The 24,273-nt window shown below is 41.0% G+C and overlaps 1 protein-coding gene across 3 annotated transcripts in view; it reads left to right on the plus strand.

Moving 5' to 3' along the window:
- The window catches only part of LOC306977346 (discs large homolog 1-like protein), a 125,716-nt gene extending 104,391 nt beyond the window's left edge, over window positions 1–21,325 (plus strand). For 2 of the 3 annotated variants that reach the window (XM_079575648.1, XM_079575647.1), the window contains 10 exons: window positions 1,394–1,508; window positions 8,378–8,560; window positions 12,902–12,965; window positions 14,066–14,081; window positions 15,880–15,927; window positions 16,068–16,169; window positions 16,284–16,456; window positions 18,437–18,546; window positions 18,978–19,069; window positions 19,811–21,325. In XM_079575648.1, the coding sequence (XP_079431774.1) occupies window positions 1,394–1,508; window positions 8,378–8,560; window positions 12,902–12,965; window positions 14,066–14,081; window positions 15,880–15,927; window positions 16,068–16,169; window positions 16,284–16,456; window positions 18,437–18,546; window positions 18,978–19,069; window positions 19,811–19,917 (1,010 nt within the window). In that variant the 3' untranslated portion in view covers window positions 19,918–21,325. Of the gene's footprint in view, window positions 1–1,393; window positions 1,509–8,377; window positions 8,561–12,901; window positions 12,966–14,065; window positions 14,082–14,336; window positions 14,379–15,879; window positions 15,928–16,067; window positions 16,170–16,283; window positions 16,457–18,436; window positions 18,547–18,977; window positions 19,070–19,810 lie in introns of all 3 variants that reach the window. The other variant, XM_079575649.1, reaches the window with a different exon arrangement.
- The last annotated feature ends 2,948 nt before the right edge of the window (window positions 21,326–24,273 follow it).

A 24,273-nucleotide genomic window follows, 5' to 3' on the forward strand; every position in this document is an offset into this window, starting at 1 on the left:
TAAGGAATCGAATTTGATTATTGGACTGCGTGGGCCTTTCTGTTTGGAGTTTGGATGTTCTCCTCGCCAAAAAACAACAACTTTTGATTCGATTTTGTAATATAATCAAGATGGTTGAAAATAGTGGTTCTGGTTTGTGTGGTGTGTCTGTCTACTTGACATGATGTCCATTGTTTTTACGTTATCAAGTTCAACCTGTAATAAAAGAGACCTTTTTTCACCCCCAAATCTATGTTTTCCACATACTGTAACCTATCTTACGTAACTGATTTTTGTTTTTGACAAATTCATTTTAATTCATTCTTTTTTTGGACATTAACTTATATAAGGTAAAGTGTGCTGCGTTATAACAGTGTGTCATACGGTATGTTTTTAATTAAGTTTCATCAAAGAATAATTACATGTCTTGATAAAAGTACAAAATCTTACCGTCAGTATACATTTGGATGATTATTCGAAAGATATACAGAAATGATAAAGTATCAGTAGTACAGGCAAAAAAACCAACCACATCTAATTAATCTGATGTGAAAACATCGATACTAAAGCAAGTTATTTAAAGCAGTGGTTTTTAACTGTTTTTTAAAGATAAAAATAACATCATAACAGCTCAATAACAGTAATTGTTTTTATTGTCATTTTACTGCAGTACCTTGAGATTTGTTTGACAAATGTGAAGTGCATTTTGAATAAAATGTATTATTGTTTAAAGTAATTAGGAAGTACTTCTATCCTTTGTCCAAAAAAAACTGAAAGAGAAAGGCTACTTTTGGGTTCCAACCCAACAGTTAAGAACCATTGATTTAAAGCATTGCATCAAGTTTACATGAAGTTAATTAAATTAAGTCATTTTTATATGTTGCACCGCAGGGCGTTTTGTCAAGGAAACTATGAGAAAAGATATCTTGACAAAATGATTGTTTCACAAGTCCCAAAGTTTTAAGTGATGAAGGAAACCGGAGCAGACATGGGGAGAACATTTCTCCACACAGAAAGGCCCCGCCCGTTGTTTACTAAATCTCTCTCGTGAGTTCTGCCCCTCCCCTTTTGTTTATTTTAAATGAATAATTAAATGCCATTAAGTGGTCCAGATGAATTTTTAATGCAAAGCGGAATGAAGCCGTTGCCCAGGTTATTATGGGTACAGAAAAAGTCAGTGTGTGAAGCAGTTGAGCATCTTGTTTCGGAGTGGAAATGCATGTCGCAATAGTGTACGCCTGATGTAAGGGCACTCCATTATTACATCAAACAGACTGGGGAATGATATCTGTGAGCGCTGCGTTTACAACAGGGATGTTTTCCAATTAAAAAAATCAAAACAACAACCTTAAACTTCATTACTTGCCTCAGAACTTTTCCTCTAATGTCTTGTGCGTTTTTGTTTTTTTCTCAGAGTACAGTCGGTTCGAGGCTAAGATCCATGACCTGAGGGAGCAGATGATGACCAGCAGCATCAGCTCCAGCTCCACGTCTCTGCGCTCCACTCAGAAACGCACTCTCTACGTCAGGTAATCACCCTCTCACTATATGTTTCAAAGAGGTTTGTTATTGCAATATCTACTAGTGCAATAACCCTTACTTTGACAACTACAACATTTTACTAAGTTTAAGAATTTTTTTATTTTTTTTTTATTTTTGTGTAGTCACCTCCCTTGAATCTCAGTTTGTATGTCAGAGTGAATAATAGTCCAAACTCCTTCACAATGTTTGTTGACGGTGGACTTGGCGTATCCAGGTGTCGCACATAACGCGTCCAATAAGACGCTGTAATCCAAATATTTCTTTCTCACTGATATATGCACGCACAGGCACATACGAGTACTGACTTTAGGGCCAGTTCTCTCAAAAGTTTTTGTTACACTCTTGTTACAACATCCCTACTTTAGTTGCACCTGCGGTCTCCAAACCGTCCAGTCTTGTACTGAACAAAATTTTGAAGAATTTTTTTAATTGAAGTTTATTGAACCCAAAAAAACTGATTCAAAATTAGAATTTTTACAGATTTTAATTTCTTTTTTTAACTAATAAGTTGACAAAATGAAACCATAAATCTAAGCCTGGCTCTTTGCCCTTATTAATATTTGGTTGTTGAAAATATATGCAATTTAGGACATTTTTACGCATTAAGGGGTCATTCTCATAGTTAAATCACATCAAATGTATATGTATGCAGTATCTTTTATATGAAAACGTAAAATGACAAAAAAAATGGCAATGCATTTCCTTCTCACTTTTATTAATCTACTGCAAACGATTCAAATAGATCACTTCAAATTTGATTTATTTTACCCTATTCACCTGCAGGGCTTTGCCTTCAAAGCACCTTCTTTTTACAATTGTTTTTTTGACCGCACATTAAACTTAGAGCGCAGGATACTGAGGGGGTTATTCAGACCCCAGAGAGCCATTGTCCCATGTCCTTCAGCGGGACGCTGCCACAATAGAGCCTATCTCAGCGAGACTGTGGGACGGTGAATGAAGCGTATCGAAGTGGAAATCACATTTGGACCGTTAGCCAATGTCCTGCCAAACTTGACACTATGTATGTTTGTTTGTGCACGCTCTCAGTCGTGCAGGAGTTTTTCATCATAGACAAAGGTTCTTAAGCCTTCATCTGTACCAGATAAAGTTCATTACCTGTCTATTGTCCGTTTGCGCTTTTTTGCTTTTACTAGTAACTCATTTTCTCGAACTAGCAACTTTGGCTAATTTGACCCTAAACCGTGTTCTTTTGACGAAGTGTTGTTTTAAGTGGGGATGCACCGATCCGATACTGGAAAAAAAATGCAATACTGGGTATCGGCTACAAATATCCTATACTGAACCGACACACGTTTTGGCTCTCACTGTTTTAAACTCACAACTTTCATCGACTAAATCTACAATTTCATTTGAAGGACAGAACCTGGAGAATTAAATAACTGAGTTAGTTTTAACACCCGCAAATTAACTTTTGATCGCCGTGCAAAAAGCTGCCGCTAGCAACAGCATGCTAATGCTAGCGGCATTAGAAAAGTCCAGTAATCTTTGTTTAATGTTTTTCCATTACTGTTTATTCATAGATATATTTAATAGACCTGTAACATCTCGTTTGCAAGAAAAGATAATACTTTATTTATTTCAATTTTCAAATCTTGAATGAAGAAGTAGCACCTATGCTAAAAACAATTAGCCTAGCGCAGGGCTAATTGTAAACATGATGGTGGCCACTCCTACTTCTACTGAATATTATAATCATATCCATGTCCTGTTCAGAGTACAAATGTGTGCATTGCGGGTTACAGATAATGCTTGGGTGTAAATTGTGGGCGGCTAATGTGCTCACATGAATCATTTCTTCTAATAACACACACTCTTTATGCAATGAGGCGCTGTCTTCAGAGGGCTCATTACAGCATGGGCCCAGGGCGATAGCATGCTCCGCTAACGCAACGCCACATCGCAGGATACAGCGTCGCTCCTCCTGAGCATTTGCATATCACTTCTTCCTATTATTCTCACGTTGCTTTCTATAGGCGTTCACCCAGATGCATCACGCAGAAATGTACTTTTATCTTTAAGTGCATAAATCATTCAAATGCCTTATACATGAATGTATGCCACTTGCCAACAAATGCATTTTCGCTTAAATTCAGACACAAGCACTGTGTTGGTCTTGATCTTGTTCTGAAGTTGAGCACCTTCTTCGGGCAGCAGTAGATCTTTTTCATGTTTAAAAGATTATACAAGCCATCATTTTTTTTGCTAACAAATCTATGGCACCTTAATAAACGCATTTTGGACTGCTCAGAACAGGCTCAGTAATGGTTGGTTAGCTTTAAAAATGCAGTTATGCTTCATGTATTACAAAATTGTTAGCAGTGGAAGCAGTGGAAGAAGAAAGTAGACAGGATTGCCCAAAAATCTGTGAATATTGGTCAAAAGCTCAAAAATGCAGATTTTGTGTGACAGTTCCTATTTCAGTCTGTTCACAAATGCCAATGCTCCTGGCTGTGGTTAAAAAGTGCCCTGTGACCTGAATCTAAATTTAAAACATAAATCAATTCAAGTATTTTCCATTATGTTGCTACGATATATTGTCCAGTAGTCCGATTCGTTAGATCTGTGTAAAATACGACCAAAAAGACGAGGCTGTTCCCAAAGTACAGTGGATCATGTGTCACCTTGCTCCAGTGAGATTTCCACCGCGACCAATCAGATTCCTCCGCTAGGTCATCTCCCGCCCTGATTGGTGGCCGTGTGGTATCCGACCGGGGGAACTCTTCACACCTCGGCTATTTGTCATGTTTCTGTCGTGTAACCTTGAAAATCTGGCGGAGTGATTTCAACTGGCAGCACCCCTGACGTACAGTAGATTTGCAGGCGGGTGTTGGATGGAATAAGCCATGCCATTGTTGTTTTTGTTATTGGAATAGTCTTTAGAAAGATCATTTATATGCTAATCAGACCTTTTGTTTGCTTTAGAGCCTTATTATAACGTTTCATCATCCAAAATACACCATGCGTCTTTGTGTTCTCCGGCGTATTAGGCTTCCTCTGCAGAGTTCAAAGCGCTTAGTTGTTATCCGGAAGTGCTGCCCGGTGTTTTAATATGTCATTCTCCTTAATCCCCGCTTGTGATCAGTTCCACACTCAAAATGTCTTCACTGCACAGCTACACATGCAACCCGCGTGCATGGTCTGGATTTATCAACCAGTCTTTGTTTTCTGATGACGCCACCACCACATGGGATTATGTAGGAAGCAGAAAGAAGGGTAAAATAACTCAAACTATTTTTAATTCTTCAAAATGGCCACCCATAACTCTTGGCCTTTTCTCAATAAGCTTCGTAAGGTCGTCTTCTGAAATGTTTTTTAACTGTGAAGTGCAAACCATTTCTCAAGCTCATTGAGAAAATGTCAAAAGTGTGCAAAAGCAGTAATCAAAGCAAAAGGCGGCGATTTTGAAGAATCAATTTCACCTTTTTACAATACAAACATTCCATATGTGTTCATTCACAGTTTCATGCCTTCAGTCAGAATCTACCATGTAAATAGTTTTGACAAAGAAGAAAAACCAATACATGAAAAAACCTTTGACCGGTACTGTCTGTTACGGCATTCAGGTTTGGTTTGGAAATCAATCAGTGCAGTCCAAAACCAGACTTTCAAATCTTTTGAAAACTGCATCAGATTTATCCCTCAACTTCCCTCTATTTGAAGTGTCTGGCTCAGAAAATAAGTCAATAAGAATGTGTAGGTACATTTCACTACCATGTGCCAAGACATCGAGGGACAATACCACCATACCACAGCACGTTTACCTTTTTTGCGGACCAATAGTTGTGGCTCATAAACCCTGCGTTTGAGCACCTCGCCATTGATATTTCACTTGATAGAACAAGATACGGGCCACCATTTTTTGCTAATGGCATGCTAAAAAGTCCATGGTGCCATGATTAGCACAGTGTGTGCACAGGAAAACTTTGTGATTGTTTAATAATTAATAAACAATGCAGAGGGTGCTTCCTGCTTCTGTCTACTACACATCAAGATCCAGGAAATACATATATTGGTAGATCAGTAGTAGAAGAAATTACTCAAAAATGTCAAGGAAATAAAGTATTACTCCAGGGATGTTTTTTTCTTGTTGCTGTTCTGAAGTGTTATGATATGGCTACAAATTTTGATTTTGCATTGAAATCATTTCACTCAGATTGAGACCTTGTGCCCTCTGCTGGTAACAGTGGTACCTGAAACAAACCCTGGGAGGAGTTGCTTTTGCTAGTTTTACTTAGAAGTACCACATGAAATGGTACTAAGGCGTCTAAAAGTAATGGGATTTTGTAATTTGTTTCCTATCCTAAGGTTAGGTTCGTGTTTAGACACCTTCATTGAAATGTATATAATGTGATGATTGTTTTTGTATGCGTATCCTGACAGATGAACTCTCTCACAAATCGCTTCAGACATTTATCTTTTACCGGATGGGACGGCGCTCGCCTAAAATCATTTGATGGATTGCCTCTCGAGTCAGAAGTCAAAGGTGAAGGTTGCGTCCCAGTGATAAATGATCCGAGCTTCCAAGAGACACTTTCTACCTAAAGCCGCAGAACCCCGTCTTCTCTGAATACGATATTCCGGGATTTCTTGTCCAGCACAAAGCTTTACTGGACTTGCACTGCTTTGATTTTTTTTCCCTGTGAATTAGCTGTTTTAATCTACATGGCTCCGTGGTTTATTGAAAGTCATATGCATTCATGTCATAGCAGGGCAGGCACGGAGTAACGATGTGTGTACACGGCTAATTCCAAGGAGAAATTACAGGAGTTGTTCAGGTAATAGATGGGGGTTTGGAGACCATAAAAAGCCCCAAGGGAAGACCAGATATAGATGCTGCGTACTGTGAAACGCTTACCACACAGTCACTTGACATCACGAGCAAGGAAATCTAATTAATGGGTCAGATGGAAGATTTTTTTATTGCGTCGATGCATTTTCAAACATGTTTATGTGGCCTAAATGTGTTCCCTGTATTTGACCCGGAAGGATTGCCCTTTTTTTTTAATCATTTTTACTGCTAGAATCCCTCATCAGCCAATGAACAAGATGATGAATGAAATAAATGTAGCTCAAGAGAATACATGGTTTGAGAGAGGAAGAAAGAAAGCGCTGGTCTTAATTAGCATGAAGCCTTTATTTATCCCACCGTGAGTTAAACACTGTCCATGTCCAGTGTCCCGAGAGAAAGAGAGAGGATACAACTTGTTTATTTCAATATCCGTCCATTTCAAGGTGTCGGAACTTTAACTGCTGGGTCGCTGCTGGTGAATAAATCTAAAATACTGTGGTGTCAGAATGCTTTCACGTGAACGTTTTACGCCAAATCCAATCATTTTCCTTTTAATTACATTGTTTATTAATTTCAGTCATTCATTCAAGCTTTTTCCCATGTTACAGTGTTGTAACAAAATCACACTTGGATTTGTGTTTTGAGCCATTAATGCATATTTGACACATTTTTTAATTTTCTGCTGCAAGTGCAAATGTTCCAAAGCACAACTGAGAGTGCACATTGGACTGTAAAAGGTCAGATTTTGTTTTTGTTATTTGTTAAATGATCAAATACCTGTAAAAACATAATAGCCCACACTGAATCTGAATAGTGGCCTGTGTTGTCTTTGACTGAAGGTAGGTCTATATGTATTTGATGTCGCTCAGGATTTAGTGTGAACTATTGGGTCTTTTTGTACCAAGGGTTTGAAAATGTAATGTTTTCGAATTCCCCTGCTCACTATCTCAGTTTTGAAGCATAGTCCTGGAATAATTTTATTAAGCAATATCAAAACAACAATGTGTCATAGAGTAGGTCGGTGTGTGTGTGTGCGTGTTTCTGGGCTCAGCCGCTTTTTAATGCATGAGGAGGTTTTAGCGGCGTTCCCCTCACGTTTCGTCGCGACGTCTCTGTTTGTTTTATTGATGAAGAGAAGGGGCTCAGGGACTTTGTACGTTACTTCTGCTCTACTTGCCCTGCACACTCACCCAATCCAGGCTTTAGCATCGCCGTGAGAACACATGCATTTATCTCGATGGGATTCCTATTGTTTTTTTGTTGTTCTTTATATTCTAGTGTTTATTTTTAATGTTCACTTAATTGTTGTTGTATCTGTGCCCCCTGAACTGCCTACTCTACACACAACGCAAAGCCATTGTCTTCTAATACTATAATATCTCTTGTTTCTCCTGGAACAGAATTTTCCAAATGTCTAATCTGACCTCAGGGGCCAAAAACTGAATGTTTGCTTGTGAAGAAATCATAGGCTTTTGCTCCCCTAGACTGAGAATAATACAAAAATGGCAGCAAAAGTGAGATTTTTTTTATCGTTGTGTGTGAGAGGACAAACTGGTGCAAGATTGGGGTACTGGGCTACTCTAGAGGATTTTGAAATCTTTTGCGAATGTGATACAAAGTGCACAGACCACATATTGTACTTAAGGACATTTAATTTGAAGTGATAGTCTGTAAATTTGCAAAGTGAGGGGAGATAGAGTAAAATTTGAAAGCAAACAATCAAATTCCAGCCGATGGAGGGGCACGTGGTCAGTGGAGCTCCACTTTTCTACAGGAAATGATGTCACCTCCTCAGGCACAATGCTATCTTAAACTAATCCAAACTAATCCTACACCTAACCCTAATCTGAACCTTAAAGGTGCATACATATATATCCGGGAATGTAAAGAAGTTATTGTTTAAGCTCCGGAAAAAAAGGTTAATTTGGACACTAATAAACACAACTACATGTAAAACATTGCGTCCTAAAACACACATTTCCCCATTCCCTTCAAAATCCTTCCTCTGGAGATATTGTTTCAAATGCCTACAATCTGTTTCCACAGAGCGCTGTTTGATTACGATGGCGCAGAGGCGGACTCCAGCGCCCCCAGCCAGCTGTTGGGCTTCCGATTCGGCGATATCCTCCACGTGAGCAGCGCCGGAGAGGAGGAGTGGTGGTCTGCCCGACATCTCAACCCCCCGCCCCCCAGCTGCCCCGAGGTGGGGGTTATACCCAGCCGCAGGAGGTCAGTGTTGCAGCATATGCTCACTCACATTACACAGAGGAGGAAAGAGGCATCGTATAGGTTTAGGCTTGTCAATTTGAGAGATCGAATCTCTGGAGTTTACATGACAATCCTGTTCTAGTCTTGTTTATGTAACTGCAGTGACTGACTCAAAGTGGGTGAACCAGTGCTTAATTTGATCCTTCTTAAGTAGTTGCTGTGACTGAAAAAGTTGGTCCTCTTTTCTCCATTGTGAGATCAATATAGTCTCATTGATGCTATAAACAAGAGTAACTGGACTACAGTGAACATACTTGCCAACATTGGGTTGTGAAAAATAGGGAGATTTTTTCTCATCGGTAGGTGTGTGTATAATTGTTTGCATTTTTTACTTTTTATTTACCCGATGAGAGAAACTTGTGCTGGAAATATTGTTTGTTTGATATTTCATAGCAATTATTCTGTTTACCATAGAGGAGAAGCAAAATAATGAGCGGTTTTAATTGTTGAAAAGAGTACCAGAAGTAGGGAGACCAGCTCTTATGAATGAAAAGTCGGAAACTTGAGCTCAAAAGTGAGGACAAAGGGTCAAAAAATCTATGGAAAATGGGCTATATTTAAAACAATCTTTGATTAAATTAAAATGCTTTTTCAAAATAGGAACAGAAAATATTATATGCAAAAATAAGAATTACATGTTATCATCTAATGATTGTAAGGTCAACACAGGCCTATAGCTAAGCGTTTTTTTAATATATATAATTTTGTTAAATATGGTGTGAGAAAGTCTCCATGGTAACGCTGAGGGGAGGAGCTTACCGACCAACTCTCTCGTTCTCTCCGTTCCCTCATGCTAATGAAGTACAAAAACAAACAGAGCGATGAATGCGTGATACCTGTCTCTTCCGCCCGAGCGTGAGCGTGAGCGTGAGAGCGTGCGTGGCGGCGCACGGCTGTGTGTGCGCTGTACGGTACAGGCACAACGTGCGAAGCCGAAGTTGGATGTTGTCTCCAACAGCGGCTGTGACGAGTCTAAATGAATAACTATGCAATCAGCACTGAGTAGAGCGCTGACAGAGAGGCAAAGGAGTGATTCTTCTAAGGATAGGGTTGCCAGATCATGCAAATATATCCCCCACAATCTTTATTGTTTCCTTCACTGTAAAATCGGGAGATTAGCGGGAGAACCGTGGGAGATGGGGTTAATAATCAGGAGTCTCCCGTGCGAATCGGAAGAATGACAGTAAATATATGGCTATTTAAACGGCACTCAAAGCACTTTACAGCAAAGATCCACTCACCCATTCACTCTCTCATTCGTACGCAGACACTGGAGGCAAGGTGGGTGAAGTGTCTTGCCCAAGAACGACAGTGTGGGATTTGAACCCCCGACCTTGCAATCATGAGACGACCCACTCTACCAACTGCGCCACCATCGCCCCAGGTTTAGGTTTCATTGATTTGACAAATTCGCGCAAATTGATCTGACCATTACAACTAATATGTCCGATCAGTTTCCTTAACAGTATTTCATAATCTAAAATACAAACACTTGGCCACTTTAGATGATCCAACCTGTCCCAGCCTTGATTAGTTGCTGCTAGCGTTAGCATGCTGTTGCTAACTGCGGAATTTTGCATGGCAATCAAAAATAAGCAGTGTTGGGAACGTTACTTTTAAAAAGTAATTAGTTATAGTTACTCACTACTTGTTCCAAAAAGTAACTGAGTTAGTAACTGAATTACTCTATAATAAAAGTAACTCGTTACCAGGGAAAGTAACTATTTGTGTTGCTATATGTCAAAGAATTTTGTTTTTTTGTTGTTGCTGTTTTCACAAGTCAATTGAAATGGTTAGAACAGACAGGTGTTCAAAGATGTTCAAAGATGTTCATAGTAACTGAATGAACTGAATGGGGGGTGAGTGGGGGAGGCCCCTGTGACTGAGTGGTATTGTATTTGCGCCGCTGTTTTATTAATGTAGGAATATGGCCGTATTCAAAGAGAATGGGGAGGAACAAGAGTAACATGTGCCAACGATCAGGGCAGACTTTACGCACAAGCATGATGTCTCTCCGTGAAACAATCGACAGCAAATATAAGTTTACATGCCCCAGAAGGTTAGTGGCCTTGCACTGTTCTATGGAGCGGAGAGCGGGGAGAGAGGAAGAAGAAAGGCGCTGAGAGAGAGAGGGAGAAAGACGTGTCTCCACCGCGTCCACTGCGTCTTTGGGTTAAAAATAAGTTCCAACACTACTGATCAATGATCACCAACTTGATTCTCCCCTGCGGCTGCACCGCGCTGTGGGGATGACAAGCCGCGGGTAGTAGTTTATGGAGCAGAGAGCGCGATGCAGTACTCTGCACGGACAGTCAGATGTGCGTGTTCTGCTCCGTCAGACTCCGCCCACCCTCTCCACTGCTCTCCCCATGCTGACACCGCGGCGCTTCATTCAGCCCAATTGTAACGTGCCACTTTGTTTACCCAGTAACGATAACGGCGTTGTAACGACGAGGAGAGTAATGAATTAGATTACTCCGTTACTGAAAAAATAACGCCGTTACCTAACGCCGTTCTTTTAAACGGCGTTATTCCAAACACTGAAAATAAGTCTACGATGGTTGAAGCTAACTAGCTAAGCTAGCTCAGTGATTGAATTCTACATGTTCTGAGCTTCAAAACGACATACAGTAATGCCTATATTCACTTAGATTTAGTTGGTGATCGTTGTGTTTTTAAATTGATTACCAAATCCGTGATGGATTTGGGAATCAATTTAAAAACACAACGATCACCATCAATCTAAAAGTTCTGACTTAATTACAAACCAAGTACTGGGTTGAAGTGTCTTTCCCAAGGTCACAACTACAGTAAATTTAGAAACAGGAACTGGCGAAATGGCCTAAGACACATATGTTGATCTAATAAACAGCCACCATAAGCATCAGGAGCAGATTGTGCTGCTGGTCCTTGGGGTTTTTGTCTCATTCCAGCACAGGACATGGCACATTAGGCACAACCTCTCCCACTGGGTCTCTTAGTGTTGTATCAAAAATACATTCATGCTCTTGTAACGCCTTACACTCAGACATCATTCCCTTACAGCCTAATTATGACATGCTATAAAGTAACGCATTAACTCGTATATTTGGATGAAGCACTTACACTGTGGCTCATCGCTTCCCTGCCCGCAGAGCTTTGAAGTGACTTCTTATTAAAAATACAAGGGGGTTGACCACCTAACACCGGTCTAGTCTGTGCAGAAATCCCGGTGTGGAGGGATTAGGCTGAGTGGAGCTGTCATAGCGGATTAAATGCCTGTGGGTTTCCTTGAGATTGGGCTCATGCCTAAGCTCTTGGCACGGATACATTTACATTTATGTGTTGCATACAGTGTGTAGAGAGTGGCTTTTTACCCCTCTTGACTGTGACCTATTGTGACAAACTAAAGGTGAATATGGAGAGTAATGCTCCAAATGTTGAAGAATCACCATGTTGGATCGTCACCATTTTGGCAACCAAAAAATGAGCCAAACCCAGGTCTGAAGTAACAACATATTGAAGTGTGCCACACTGTAGTGGCTAAACTTGATCTTGCAAAATTGACTTTTTTCAGCTTTCAAACTAAGAATGTCATACTGTATTATTATATCCCCATCCTCATATGTTTTAGTAATCCTACACCTCCCTGCACAGATCAGTACGTTGACTTCTGATTTTGACAGGTCAGACAGCTTGAATTCCTTCCTTTTTAAACAACATTTAATACATCCTCAATACTTTTCTTGACATGTATATTACTTGAAGGTATAGTGCAGGGTTGGCGAACATGATATGTTTGATATAATCTGGCTCTTTGGTACATATTACCCATAAACCATAACAGTCTTTAAGAATCTTGACCAAAAATCCTCAGAAATATGCAAAGTCATTGACTTTTCTCTGTCCCAGTAGAGCAGAACAGCACAAACTATCACTTTATTTAATATAAATAGATTTCAATCTTGGGTGAGGAGTAAAACCATTAAATCTAATACAATATTGAAAAGAAAAGAAAAAGGCAATGCATAAAGTTGTAGTTTACTGTAATTAAATATAATGATCAAATTGTATTTAATCACAATAAACTGCCACCCCTGGATCTCAAATGGTCGCGGGCGTTGTGGCTCTTCACAGGATCAAGGTTGAACATGTCGGCGCATGTCGGTCTCTGACTAGTTCGCTGCCAATGCTATAATCCAAAGAATATCCAGGCTAAGGCGTCCTAAAGCATGGATGATCATAATATCGAACCTTTACATCTATAGATTGTGTACTCATTTTAATACATACGACAGACTTTTCATGATTTTTGCTTTTCAGAGCGGAGAAAAAAGAGCGATCGCGGCTGAAGACGGTCAGAGCGAACAAGACTCAGGACAGATCTGTGAGTGGAACTGACAACACTTAACACAATTGAAACTTCCACATGCACACGGGGCTGATTCGAGCTGTAGCACCCGTGCTTAGTCCGCCTATAGCTAGAAAGGGCCCCGCTGGAATGGTAACTACAACTATGGATTAATGTGGCATCAAAGCTTGGGAAGCGCAGGTGTGTTGGCCCTGGTGAGGATCTCATGACTGCAGTCTCACACTCACAGTGCTGTGTTTGTTCACACTTCTGACTAAGTGACGAAACACTCCAGTAATAGAACCACACAAGCACCTCTAACAGAGAGGCCCTCGGCTAATGCTCAAAGATCACCTTGAAAATAAAGTTTAAGACCTGCAGTTTCAAAGGTTTTCCACAGTTCGCTCTCCTAGTCGACCAAGGCTTGAGTACCTGACTGTGTGTGACCTCATTTTTTAAAGTCCAGGATAAAGGCCTTATGCCAGATATCTTTATGTATGTGTGGGTGTGGAGGAGCGCCTACATTTTAATCGATTGTCCTTATCATGTTATCAATTTCCTAACTTTTCTAACACTTTCCTAACGTCCAAGACTTGTTTCACACCTTTCAGTGCAGAATACTGCCATGGTAATCTAAACCAGTGGTTCCCCCTACCTCAAGGATCTTGCCAAAATCACTTTAAAGCACTACTGGTTTCACTTTAGCACAGCACACAATGTTTCATTTTTTCCCCACAAATGGTGACATTGAACCCATCCCACCCGTATCCAGATCCTGGGTGGGATTAATGGTTACTTTTAGGTTGAGGATGAGGTTATTGTGTTTTTGGTTGATGGGGGTAAAACCCAGTAGAAACCCACCCATAGGGAGCGAGAACATGAAAGCTCCGCATATCGACAGGGTCTGGGAATTGAGCTCAAGACGTCTTTCTGTGAAACAAGAGTGCTAAACCTTTTCAGCCCCATTACCCCAGTAACATTCAGCACACCTTACTGTCCAGCTCAATACTCCGAGTTACGCAGACTTTTTTCACAGTATTCTGAAGGCAACAAAAAGGGAACAAAAACTTTTTTATTTAACTTTTTTTATTGCATTTCTCGGTGCCATGTGTAACAACATCCTTTTTCTTTTTCAGGACCAAGAAGATAAAGGTACGTATCCCTTACTGTCAGTGCCATCTGCTGGTCACTACATGTAACTGACGTCCAATAAGTGCCTTGGGTCCTTTAATGTTTCCCGTTGTTCGTCCTTGTTTTTTTGTCTCTGTGTGTAACCCATCCGTGCAGTAAAGCCCTCGTTTGTCCCTAAGTGACTGTGAAGGTCTGTGTTGTGTCCCGCGGCTCACTGTGTCTGCCTCTCTGTCTGTCTCTCTGTCTGTCTGTCTGTCTGTCTGTCTGTCCTTCCAGAGATGGTCACCTCTGGGACCAGTGATAGTGACAGTAGCTCCTGTAAGTCTGCCCCCTGTCGACACCTGTGTGGCCCTGTCACCTGATTACACTAGGTTTGACTCAAAGCATCTAATTCAGAGTTTTGTAGCTGGAATCGCTTTTATTTATTTGCGATTTTTGAATAGAAACAGACAACAGACTTTGACTAATCCCTTGCATGTCTGTGGATGTCTAAACCACAGGGTTAGAACGTTTTATTGAGTAAAGAGTTTTTGTTATCTCATATACTTTTCCGTATTTAAAGCAACACTGCGTAAAATTTTACCCATTAAAAAAAAAATTGCAATACAAGCATTTATTTTATGACAGATATTTTCATCATTGCAAAATACACATAAATGTGCTTCTGCTGTGAGCGGCTCTCCTCTCCTAAGACATGACTAAGCCATACAGCAACTTTACCGGGAGTGGATAGGTCTCCAGCCCGTCTCCATGGAGATGTCGACTAAAGTCAGTCAAATTTGAAATTTAAATAGATTAGGCTCTCATCCAAATCCATTCTTTGATTACTCACAGCAAAATATAGCATTTTCTGTGTAAAGCTGGTCATTGTGAGCATGTTTTGTGTTGATGGCAACAGTATAGTCCAAAATGTTACGCAGTGTGCCTTTAAAGCCGTGCAAACATGTTCAAAAGTATAGGTTTTTTCTCTTATTGACAGCCATTAAAGGTAGGGTGTTTGTTTGTAAAAAAAAAAAAAAAAAACATACCTATTTGTGTCCCTATAATTGAAGTAAAGTAAATTCACTGACAAATGCATAAAACATTTTACACGACCGGTATGTTAAAGTGTTTTAGGTTTACCTTGTGGCTAAGATTCATTTAGAAATGAATGTGAACGGACCAAAATCCCTGTGCCTGTCCTCAATCAGGTCCTTCTCAGTGCCAGCGAAAGCTCTCAGTAGTTAAAGCACAGACATTGAAGTTTTTAAAGTGGGGGTATTGTGCAAAATCGACTTTTTAGAGGTTTTTACCAAAGTTGCTCATAAAAAACAGTTGTGTTTCGACCCATAGTTTTTGAATCATCTCCAGTGGCTATTCGACAGCACAGCTCCCAAACAGCTCCTCCATAGGTCCATCGTTTATAGGAAGAAAATACAAGAGGAGAAGAGTGGGCGGGGCTTACGGTGAGATCGTGTAAAAATCTATGACCAAAACATGTGAAAAATGTTGCAGTGACACAAGAAAAGTGAAAGGAAGGGAAGGGAAAATTGTTAAATCAATTGTATCAGGCTGGGTAAGGCTGGGTCGTATCGAAAGCCGGTACCAAGAAAAAAAAATCTTTAAAGCCCAAGTTTGATGCTCATCAGTTTCCAAACCTAGTGTAATCATTGTCTCTCCCTGCTTTTTTAACATGGCTGATAATAGTACCAGCACTCTGCCTTTGTATGTGCAAGTCTTTCGTCCATCTTCTTGGTGTGGCTGTTTGCTGTGTCGTGTTGTGGTGCTCTTAAGTGTACATAAAAAATAAAAAAAAATAACACCATGCATTTTTTTACAGGTCAAGAAGAGTCATACCTTACATACCAGCCCGTCATGCAACAGGAAGGTAAGAAGAGGCTTGTTCTCTGTGGGGGTTACATTTTGCTGTATTGGTCCTCTGAGTATGGAGAAAAAACGAGTTGTTTACACAGACTTTGGAGATTCTTCATCCCAAGTGAAAGTGTCTTGCTTCTGCGCTCTTTCCAGTGAACTACACGCGGCCGGTGATTATCCTGGGGCTCATGAAGGACAGGGTGAACGACGACCTCATCTCCGAGTTCCCCGATAAGTTCGGCTCGTGCGTACCACGTGAGTCTCAAAGCCCCCGTTTGAAAGATTTGAAGCTCATCCCGCAGTGCAGCCACACAGACGAAGCAGACGAGATAGACCCGGTGACTGGAGTGTGTTTGTGTGTGTGCGCAGACACCACGCGGCCGAGGCGGGAGTACGAAGTGGACGGCAGGGATTATCACTTCATGTCGTCCCGGGAGCTGATGGAGCAAGAGATCCAGGAGCACAAGTTCATCGAGGCGGGACAGTACAACAACCACCTGTACGGGACCAGCATCCAGTCTGTGAAGGAGGTGGCAGACAAGGTACACTCAAGTCCTGTTGAAATGAGCATACTATCCCCTATACCAGGGGTCCCCAACTAAATCACCTCGAGGTGCACAAACCTTTCTTTCGTAACTTCAACATATGTCCAGAGTCCGGACATATGCAGTCATTGCTCTTGAAAATGTTAAAACATCAGCATTTTTTCATTTAGGCTTAGAAATTAAGTATATTGAGAGGATGAAAAGGCTTTGGGGTCCAGACTAAAGCCTCTGGAGGTCTGGATCTGGAGTTGGGGCCCCTGCCCTATACAATGAATGGTTAAGCCAGTCCCTATATTAAAGTATGGCGAGGTATGACGTGTCCGTTTCATGGCATTTAATGAATTTCTGTGGTTTCTTGATCATTAACACATAAGTGGAGGGTTAGAGGCCATGAGATGTGTGTGTCCACAAAACGAAATATGCTTTAGCATTTAGCTCAGAAGATGCTTTTGCATGCTAATTCTTACCTCGGTTGACAACAGCTGAAAACATCAGAATTTTTTTAATTGGCTAAATGCTAACGGCTATAGGAAAAACAAATTGAACAGGATATTATTTTCCCCATGCGTTGGAATACTTTTTATTTCTATGTTTCTCATGATCTAAAGTTTTGCTACCTACATCTCCATGGAGACAGACTAGTTATGTCCCGCTCTCAGCAAAGTCGTGAGTCTCATCTCTGCTCTCCACTACGCTGCCGTGTGCTGGGCCCCGGGCAGCACAGAGCGGGACAAGAACAGACTGAACAAGCTGGTCAGGAGGGCCAGCTCCGTCCTGGGCTGCCCCCTGGACTCTGTGGAGGAGGTGAGGGACAGGAGGGTGTTAGCCAAGCTCACCTCCATCATGGACAACACCTCCCACCCACTGCACGGGACTGTAGAAGAGCTGAGCAGCTCTCTCAGTGGAAGACTGAGACACCCTCAGTGCAGGACGGAGCGCTACCGCAAAGCCTTCATCCCCACTGCTGTCAGACTGTACAATAAGACTGTGATCGACTGTAACAAGTGAATTTCTCCTTTGTGAGATCAATAAAGGTTTATCTTATCTTATCTTATGTTATCTGAGGAGAGACAAGTCCACTCAGATAAACACGGAGGCCTCTCAAATGTTTTTTTTTTGCTTGTGTTTTAGTTTTTTCATTTGGTGAAACGTTACCCAGTATGACTCAAAGCTAGTATTCCATGTATTTGCAGAATGTGTTTGCGGCACGGTAGCGCAGTGGTTAGTGCTGTCGCTTCACAGCTAGAAGGTCCGGGTTCGATTCCCACCTGCCCGGGGCCTTTCTGTGTGGAGTTTGCAGGTTCTCCCCGTGTCTGCGTAGGTTTCCTCCGGGCACTCCGGTTTCCCCTACCACTAAAAACATGCACAATAGGCCAGGATGAATGATGTGTGAGTGAATGTATGGTGGTGGTCAGAGGGTCCGTTGGTGCAGACGTGTGTTGTCGCAAAAGCGCTTCCGTCAGTCTCCCCCAGGGGAAACTGAAGCTACAAACGTAGTTTACCACCACCGAGTATGGAGTGAATGTACAACTGTCTCATGTAAAGCGCTTTGTGACCATGTCTGTGAAAGGCGCTGTATAAATAAAGATCTTCCTCTTCTTCTTCTTTGTGGAGGTTTAAACTAGAGGGTTAGCAGCTTTTTGTCAATAGGTGATTCATCTAATGTCATTTTTGTGATTGCAATTTTATTCAATTCAAAACATAAACGTTATCCATCCTCGGATTCCAGTATCCAGGATAGCGTTGGCTAATTTGAAGTCTTTAATGTGTGCCGATTGTGTGACTTTTAAACTCGCAGCCAGTGAGATCAATGAAAAACTGTTAAGCAATTACTGTTATGCGGGTCTAGTCCTCACTGTTTCACTGTTTCTCACTGCACTGTTTTTTGTTTTTTTATCCAGCACACTGGTTTAGAGCTGTGGATCTGTGTGACTTTTTCCTCAAACAATTTGTATCCATTTGTGTGTGGTGTTTCAGGGCAAACACTGTATCCTGGACGTTTCAGGGAACGCCATCAAACGCCTGCAGCTGGCAGGACTTCACCCCATCGCCATTCTCATCAAGCCACGCAACATCGACAACATCCTGTGAGTGCTGCTCAATGGAGAGGAACTTTAACACAAACACAACAGCTCAAACGCCGGTCCGAAATACAGGCGAAAGATCACGTCCCACGTCACATGCTGTAAATGTGCTGAAGCAATGCATTTTTTATATGATAGAGTATGTCATGAAGATTCTAGGAAAGCCGTAAACATCGTACCTTCAAACTAAATGATGTCATTGGCGGCTCAGTAAAAAAAATACTTGTGTTCAAACATTTACACGTTAAAGGTTCAAGAAAACGGACACTGCTCGTAACATTTAACACAAACCTACTCCCATAAACAAGTTGACATGTCAGCTCACTTCACTCGTGATGAAAGTCAGGCATCTAGCGGCACATGACCTCTTTCCACACTCTCTGTACTGTACTTTTGCACACGGGGTCTTGACCCTCTGCCCTTGTCTTCCACAGAGAGATGAACAAGCGCCTGACGGAGGAGCAGGCCCGCAAGACGTTCGATCGCTCCATCAAACTAGAGATCGAGTTTACAGAGTTCTTCACCGGTCAGTCACCTGCTTGCACCAATGCAAATGAATCGGGCGTAATGAATAGCTTGTTGTCTCATGGACACGGTTTGTTCGTAAACTGAGACATGTAGAAGTGTAAGCTAATGGATGAGTTGGGGAAAAGGGTTGTGAGATGTTGGTGGAGGGGCAAGAATATCAGGCTTTCATTGGCTGATAGATAAAGAATAACTTCATCTATAATAAAATGTAGGAAAAATTCCAAGGGGCTATTATATTTTACAGAAGAAGGTCCCGAGTTGTTTGCATGGATATTTTGGGTGTCACATACATGTTTAGAAAAAGTAGTAGGGAAGAGTGCATAAGTCTGTCGTTGGGATGTCATAATGAACTGGTGCGCACTCACCGGGAAAGGCTGAAGAAACGGCGTCCGACGTGAAATCGACTGGGGGGAAAAAACACATGAATCCAGCGGCGGGTTCAATATCTCAATGTGCAGAGCAAATTGTATCCATTTTCATCGTACTTGCATAACGTTGCCAAAGGAAGAGTCCCAAAAGAACCATGTGCAGTTTATGTCGCGTAAAAATGAAAGTGAAACTGTGGAGTGCATGGAAATCAGCTCATTTGTTTAGGTCACTCTTGTGTAATTATAGTGAATTGATGAGACAACAGAAGATCAGAGAGGGAATATCTTGTTATAGAATATCTTCAGAAAACATTCACACCAATTAGCTTCTTTTGGGCACAGGAGCTTTATCACTTTCTCTTCTGTTGCAGCGATCGTGCAGGGTTCCAGTCTGGAGGAGGTGTACGCGCAGGTCAAACACATCATCGAGGAGCAGTCGGGGCCGTACATCTGGATTCCCACGAAAGAGCGCCTGTGAACGCCGCGCGGCCCCTTCCCTTTTTTCGCTCTTCGTATTCTTCTTATCAGCCTGCCTCCCGCTCCTCTTCACTTCGACACTTGACGAATCTATTACTCATCTATCAATCACTCAGAGCAAGCACATGGGACTGGCTGGGACTATCTGGGACCGCAGCGGCCATTGCCGAGTGTGCGGGGCTTAAGCGTTCCCCCAGCAGCCAATGGGTGGACCTTCCTGCACGGTTCCTTAATGTTTAAGGAAGTGGCGACCGCAAGCGAACCATTGTTATGATTATTGGGGCTTAATTGATTTACTTCATGGTTTCTTGCGTTGATTTCATATTAACGAATGCATAACTCAGCCGCGGATGGGGGGTTTTGTCGCGACGTCACAGAAGAGCTGGACATTTTGCACGCCGTAGCTTTAAGAGCATGTTTATAAATGGGACAAATGTTGAAATCCTGATCCGTGCCCATCTCTCCTCTCATGCCATGTCAGTCGTCCGTTTCTCTCGCAAATCGTAAATACTATGTAGATGCGATCTCAAACTCAGCCACCTGCCCTTTGTTATAGCCTAGCTTGCAAAAACACACTCCATGTTGGGTGTAAGGGAGTTATTCCGTAGAATATGCTGTTTTGAAGCTCCCATATTTACTAAATTAAGCATAAGTAGGAATTCTTTAGGTTTTGGTAGTCCATTTCTCGTATCTCTTCAGTTCTGTGGATAATCTACATGGGACCCCAAATCGATTTTAGCACAGATATGACGTTTTCTTACCCAGAGCCTTTTAAAGGTGAATATTCAATCACAAATAAATGCTGATATTGTATCTTGATACTAGACATGGGGATTGGCTCTGTGCATGGAAAGCTGCATGACAACATCATGCTAGTTTCGGCTAACTTCCTGTCCTTGTTTCATCAGATAAAAATGTTCAAATTCTGAGTGGCCATCTGCATAGAGCTAGCAGATATCACTTATAATAGCTAAAAAAAAACAATAGTATATGTAGTAAATACTTTACTGAATGAGATATTTCCTATATAAATGTACGTTTTAGCCTAGAAGCTAAAGGCTAATGTTAATTTTGGGTAATTAATGTTAAAATAGCTCCTCAATCGGGAAAGAAATTGCTAAAAAAAAAAACATTGGCTTCAGTTTTATTTTAAATCTATTTGTTTTTAATCCTATTTCATTTTTGATTTACGTTAGAAAAATGTGGACAGTTAGCTTGCACAGGAAGTTAGCCGCAACAACAAAAATTCAGCATAACTGTACACCAATGAAGATTAAAAAATGTCAAATACTCATGGTATAGAGTTCGGGAATGTGATTACATACCGCTAAGCATCATGGGATTAGCACCAATTATAAATTAGTGGAGATTTTAAAAGTTAAAAAACTGGAGTTATTGTTCACATTAAAACACTTGAACACCACAGTGAGTTAGATCGATTTACCGCTAGTAACTCAGCAGCTAACGAAGTTGTTCCACAGCTTTTGTCTCCACTTTTTACACTGTTTTTAGCTAATGTTAGTCTATGGAAAATGTATGCTAACAACTGCTAACAGTTCTCTCCCGAACTCTATTCTTACAATATAATGTGGCAGATTTTATACTTATCATTACTTAGTTTACTTTATAAATGACAGATTCCTTCCCTTCTCAAAATCTAAATCTGGTAATTACTTCTCGCCGGTTTTAGTCAACGCTAAACGCTCTCAAATCATCACCCACTGAATTGTATCGCAGTCTTTCGACAATTCTCCCATGAAAAATAAAACATAAACTTGTAATGTAAATTTTTTAACTGTGCACTACAAACTAACCCGTGGATAAATATTGGCTCAACACTAAGGGCTCCTTTCCATGTAATGCCTTGGCCCCCACTCCCTCTTTTGCCCCTACACTGACATAAATGTTGTATCATATGATTAGCTTGTCACCGTCATTATCATCCGCATATTAGACTGTTCTTGCACTAACACAGGGCTCCCTCCAAAGGCCACTCCACTCCACAAAATATGATTAAAAAGGGACATAATTATGCTGGATATGGTTTTAGAGCTGCTTTTATAGTGATGTTATTTCCATCACTTTTGAAAGCAGTGCTGCTAATTAGTCTTTTCCAAAATGCTTCACTCCTCGCATTAGCCAGCAACTAGCAAACCAAATGACTACTTGAGAGGGTTTTTTTTAATGCATTTTCATTTATTTTGTATCCCCATTTGAAATGTTTTGACTAGCCACAGATTTCGTTTCAACTGTACGCCTCTGGACAGTTTTCTCTATGAATTTCAGTCTTGCTTTTTAGCTCTTCCAACATTTGATGAAGTGTGGTGGCTTCATGGAGAAGAGCACCTGCCATTTTCGAGCCTTGCCAGCCACCGTACTCCACCTCCCATTTGCCCCGAAATGCACAACTGGAGACAGAACAAAACAAAACAAAAACAAGAGTAAACTTTGGTAAAATATGAACTTTCTTTATTTGAAATAATAAACCCACATTTGCTCGTAGAAGAAATATATCGATTTTTGTCTGTCTCTTGTATGGAAATTTGATGGGGCGTCACCTCACTGTCTGTAAAAAGTACTGATGCAATGACTCTATTCTGAGATGGATCTATATCGAACATATTCTCATACGTATTCCGGGTTCTATGGTAATGACACTGTAGTAACTGCCTATTTTGGTACCAGATGAATAAAAGTCTATTTGAGGTTTGCTGACCCTGTATGCTCCACGGAGACCCTTCCTTTTGAGTTGTGAATGAATGTGAATATTATAAATACTATGATATCTGTAAATACACGTCCTCTACTTTGACCTGGACTCTCGGTCTCTCTGTTCCTTTCACTGCTCTTTTAATCACTGCATTCTTATCAAAACCAGAACACACAGCATTGCCAAATATTGAATCTAGGCCAGGTAATGTCAAAGTACAGTATGTTTGTTGTGTCATTTGGTATTTATTAGTTATTTCTTTTACTTTATCAGGCAAATAAATGTTTACAGCCATGGCCTGAAAGTGCTATGGTTGCACTTAAAGTTATGGGTGAGGACAATGTCCTCACGCATGCTGTCAGTTTCAAATTCAAATGCCAATTCAAATTGAATTGCTGCAATCAGCCTATTTAAAAAAAACACAAGCATGAAACTACAAAGAACAAAGTTAACCACGGTTGTTATATTGTGGTGTTGTTACTACATGTGTCCACCAGAGGGCTGCCCACACAAAGGAAGCATAAAAGATTAAAATTAGCTTTATTGTCAATTCATTCACATGACAACACACAGAATTGAAAATTGTTTTACTCTCAAGCCTTTGGTGTAGACAAAGTAGCATGTATGGAAGAAAATGCGACTACAGCTTGTGTATAGGTGGAGGGAGGGCAGAGAAGGGAGAGAGTTCAGCTCCCTGACAGCATGGAGGATGGAGCCGTTCTTCAGTCGTTCCTAGAAAACTTATCTTGTCAGTGATTCACTTGAATTAACCATTACCTTTTGTCCGATCAAAAGCTTATCAGTGTGTTATTGCTGTCTTTGTGTGTTTTGTTGTCTCACAGGCTGCACAGTCCCTGCCAACTGAACGCTGTCCGCTTTACGACCACAGTGGAAATTCAGATGAATCAGATGAAGCTTTTTATTGGCCTAGATTGAACATCTGGAACTTTGAGGATTTGTGTTATCTCTTTTGGGGAAACACTCCACCCACTTTCTCTTTTATATGAATGTGTATCTTGTTCATCCTCATCAGTGTTTAAACTCTATAGTAACATATAACCTGTAATGTTCCACATTGTGGCTTTAATGTGGATACTTCAGTCTGTTAATATTCATTACACACTTTTCACACTGAGAGCCAAATCATCCTAAGTTTCCCTCTGAAAATCAGGAGCTAGCGATTGCGGAAAGGTAAACTCAAATGTGTAGTTCCTGGGTGGGGTTCTGGCTTGGTGCCGTTAGTGGAAAAGCCCCAGAGAAGAAGGCCCCTCTGTTCCCTGGACTACGTACTGTATATTCATGCAGATGTCCTCTGCTACTACAGTATTGGCAAATCCAGCCATAAAACTCTTTCCCCGCTTTCTCTCAGTGCTTTATTAGCACTTTAGACTCAGCAGAAGACACTGGACTTTGGGACCTGGTCCTATCTTTAAAAGGAGAGGTCTGTGGGAAAACTCAGCAGACGTGCGGCTGTGAGTGGGAAAGACCATGGAGAAAACGGTTGGAGTCACGTTATTACAAGTAGTACTACTACTACAAACCGGTGAGTGCTATGTTGTCAATGGGGAAAAGTGTACTGTATGGTATATGATAGGGTGCATTTAGAAGTAGCAATAACTATTATATTTTGCTGCTAGCACTCACATA

Source organism: Gobius niger (assembly GCF_951799975.1).
Source record: "Gobius niger genome assembly, chromosome: 17".
In the NCBI taxonomy this organism is placed as follows: domain Eukaryota; kingdom Metazoa; phylum Chordata; class Actinopteri; order Gobiiformes; family Gobiidae; genus Gobius; species Gobius niger.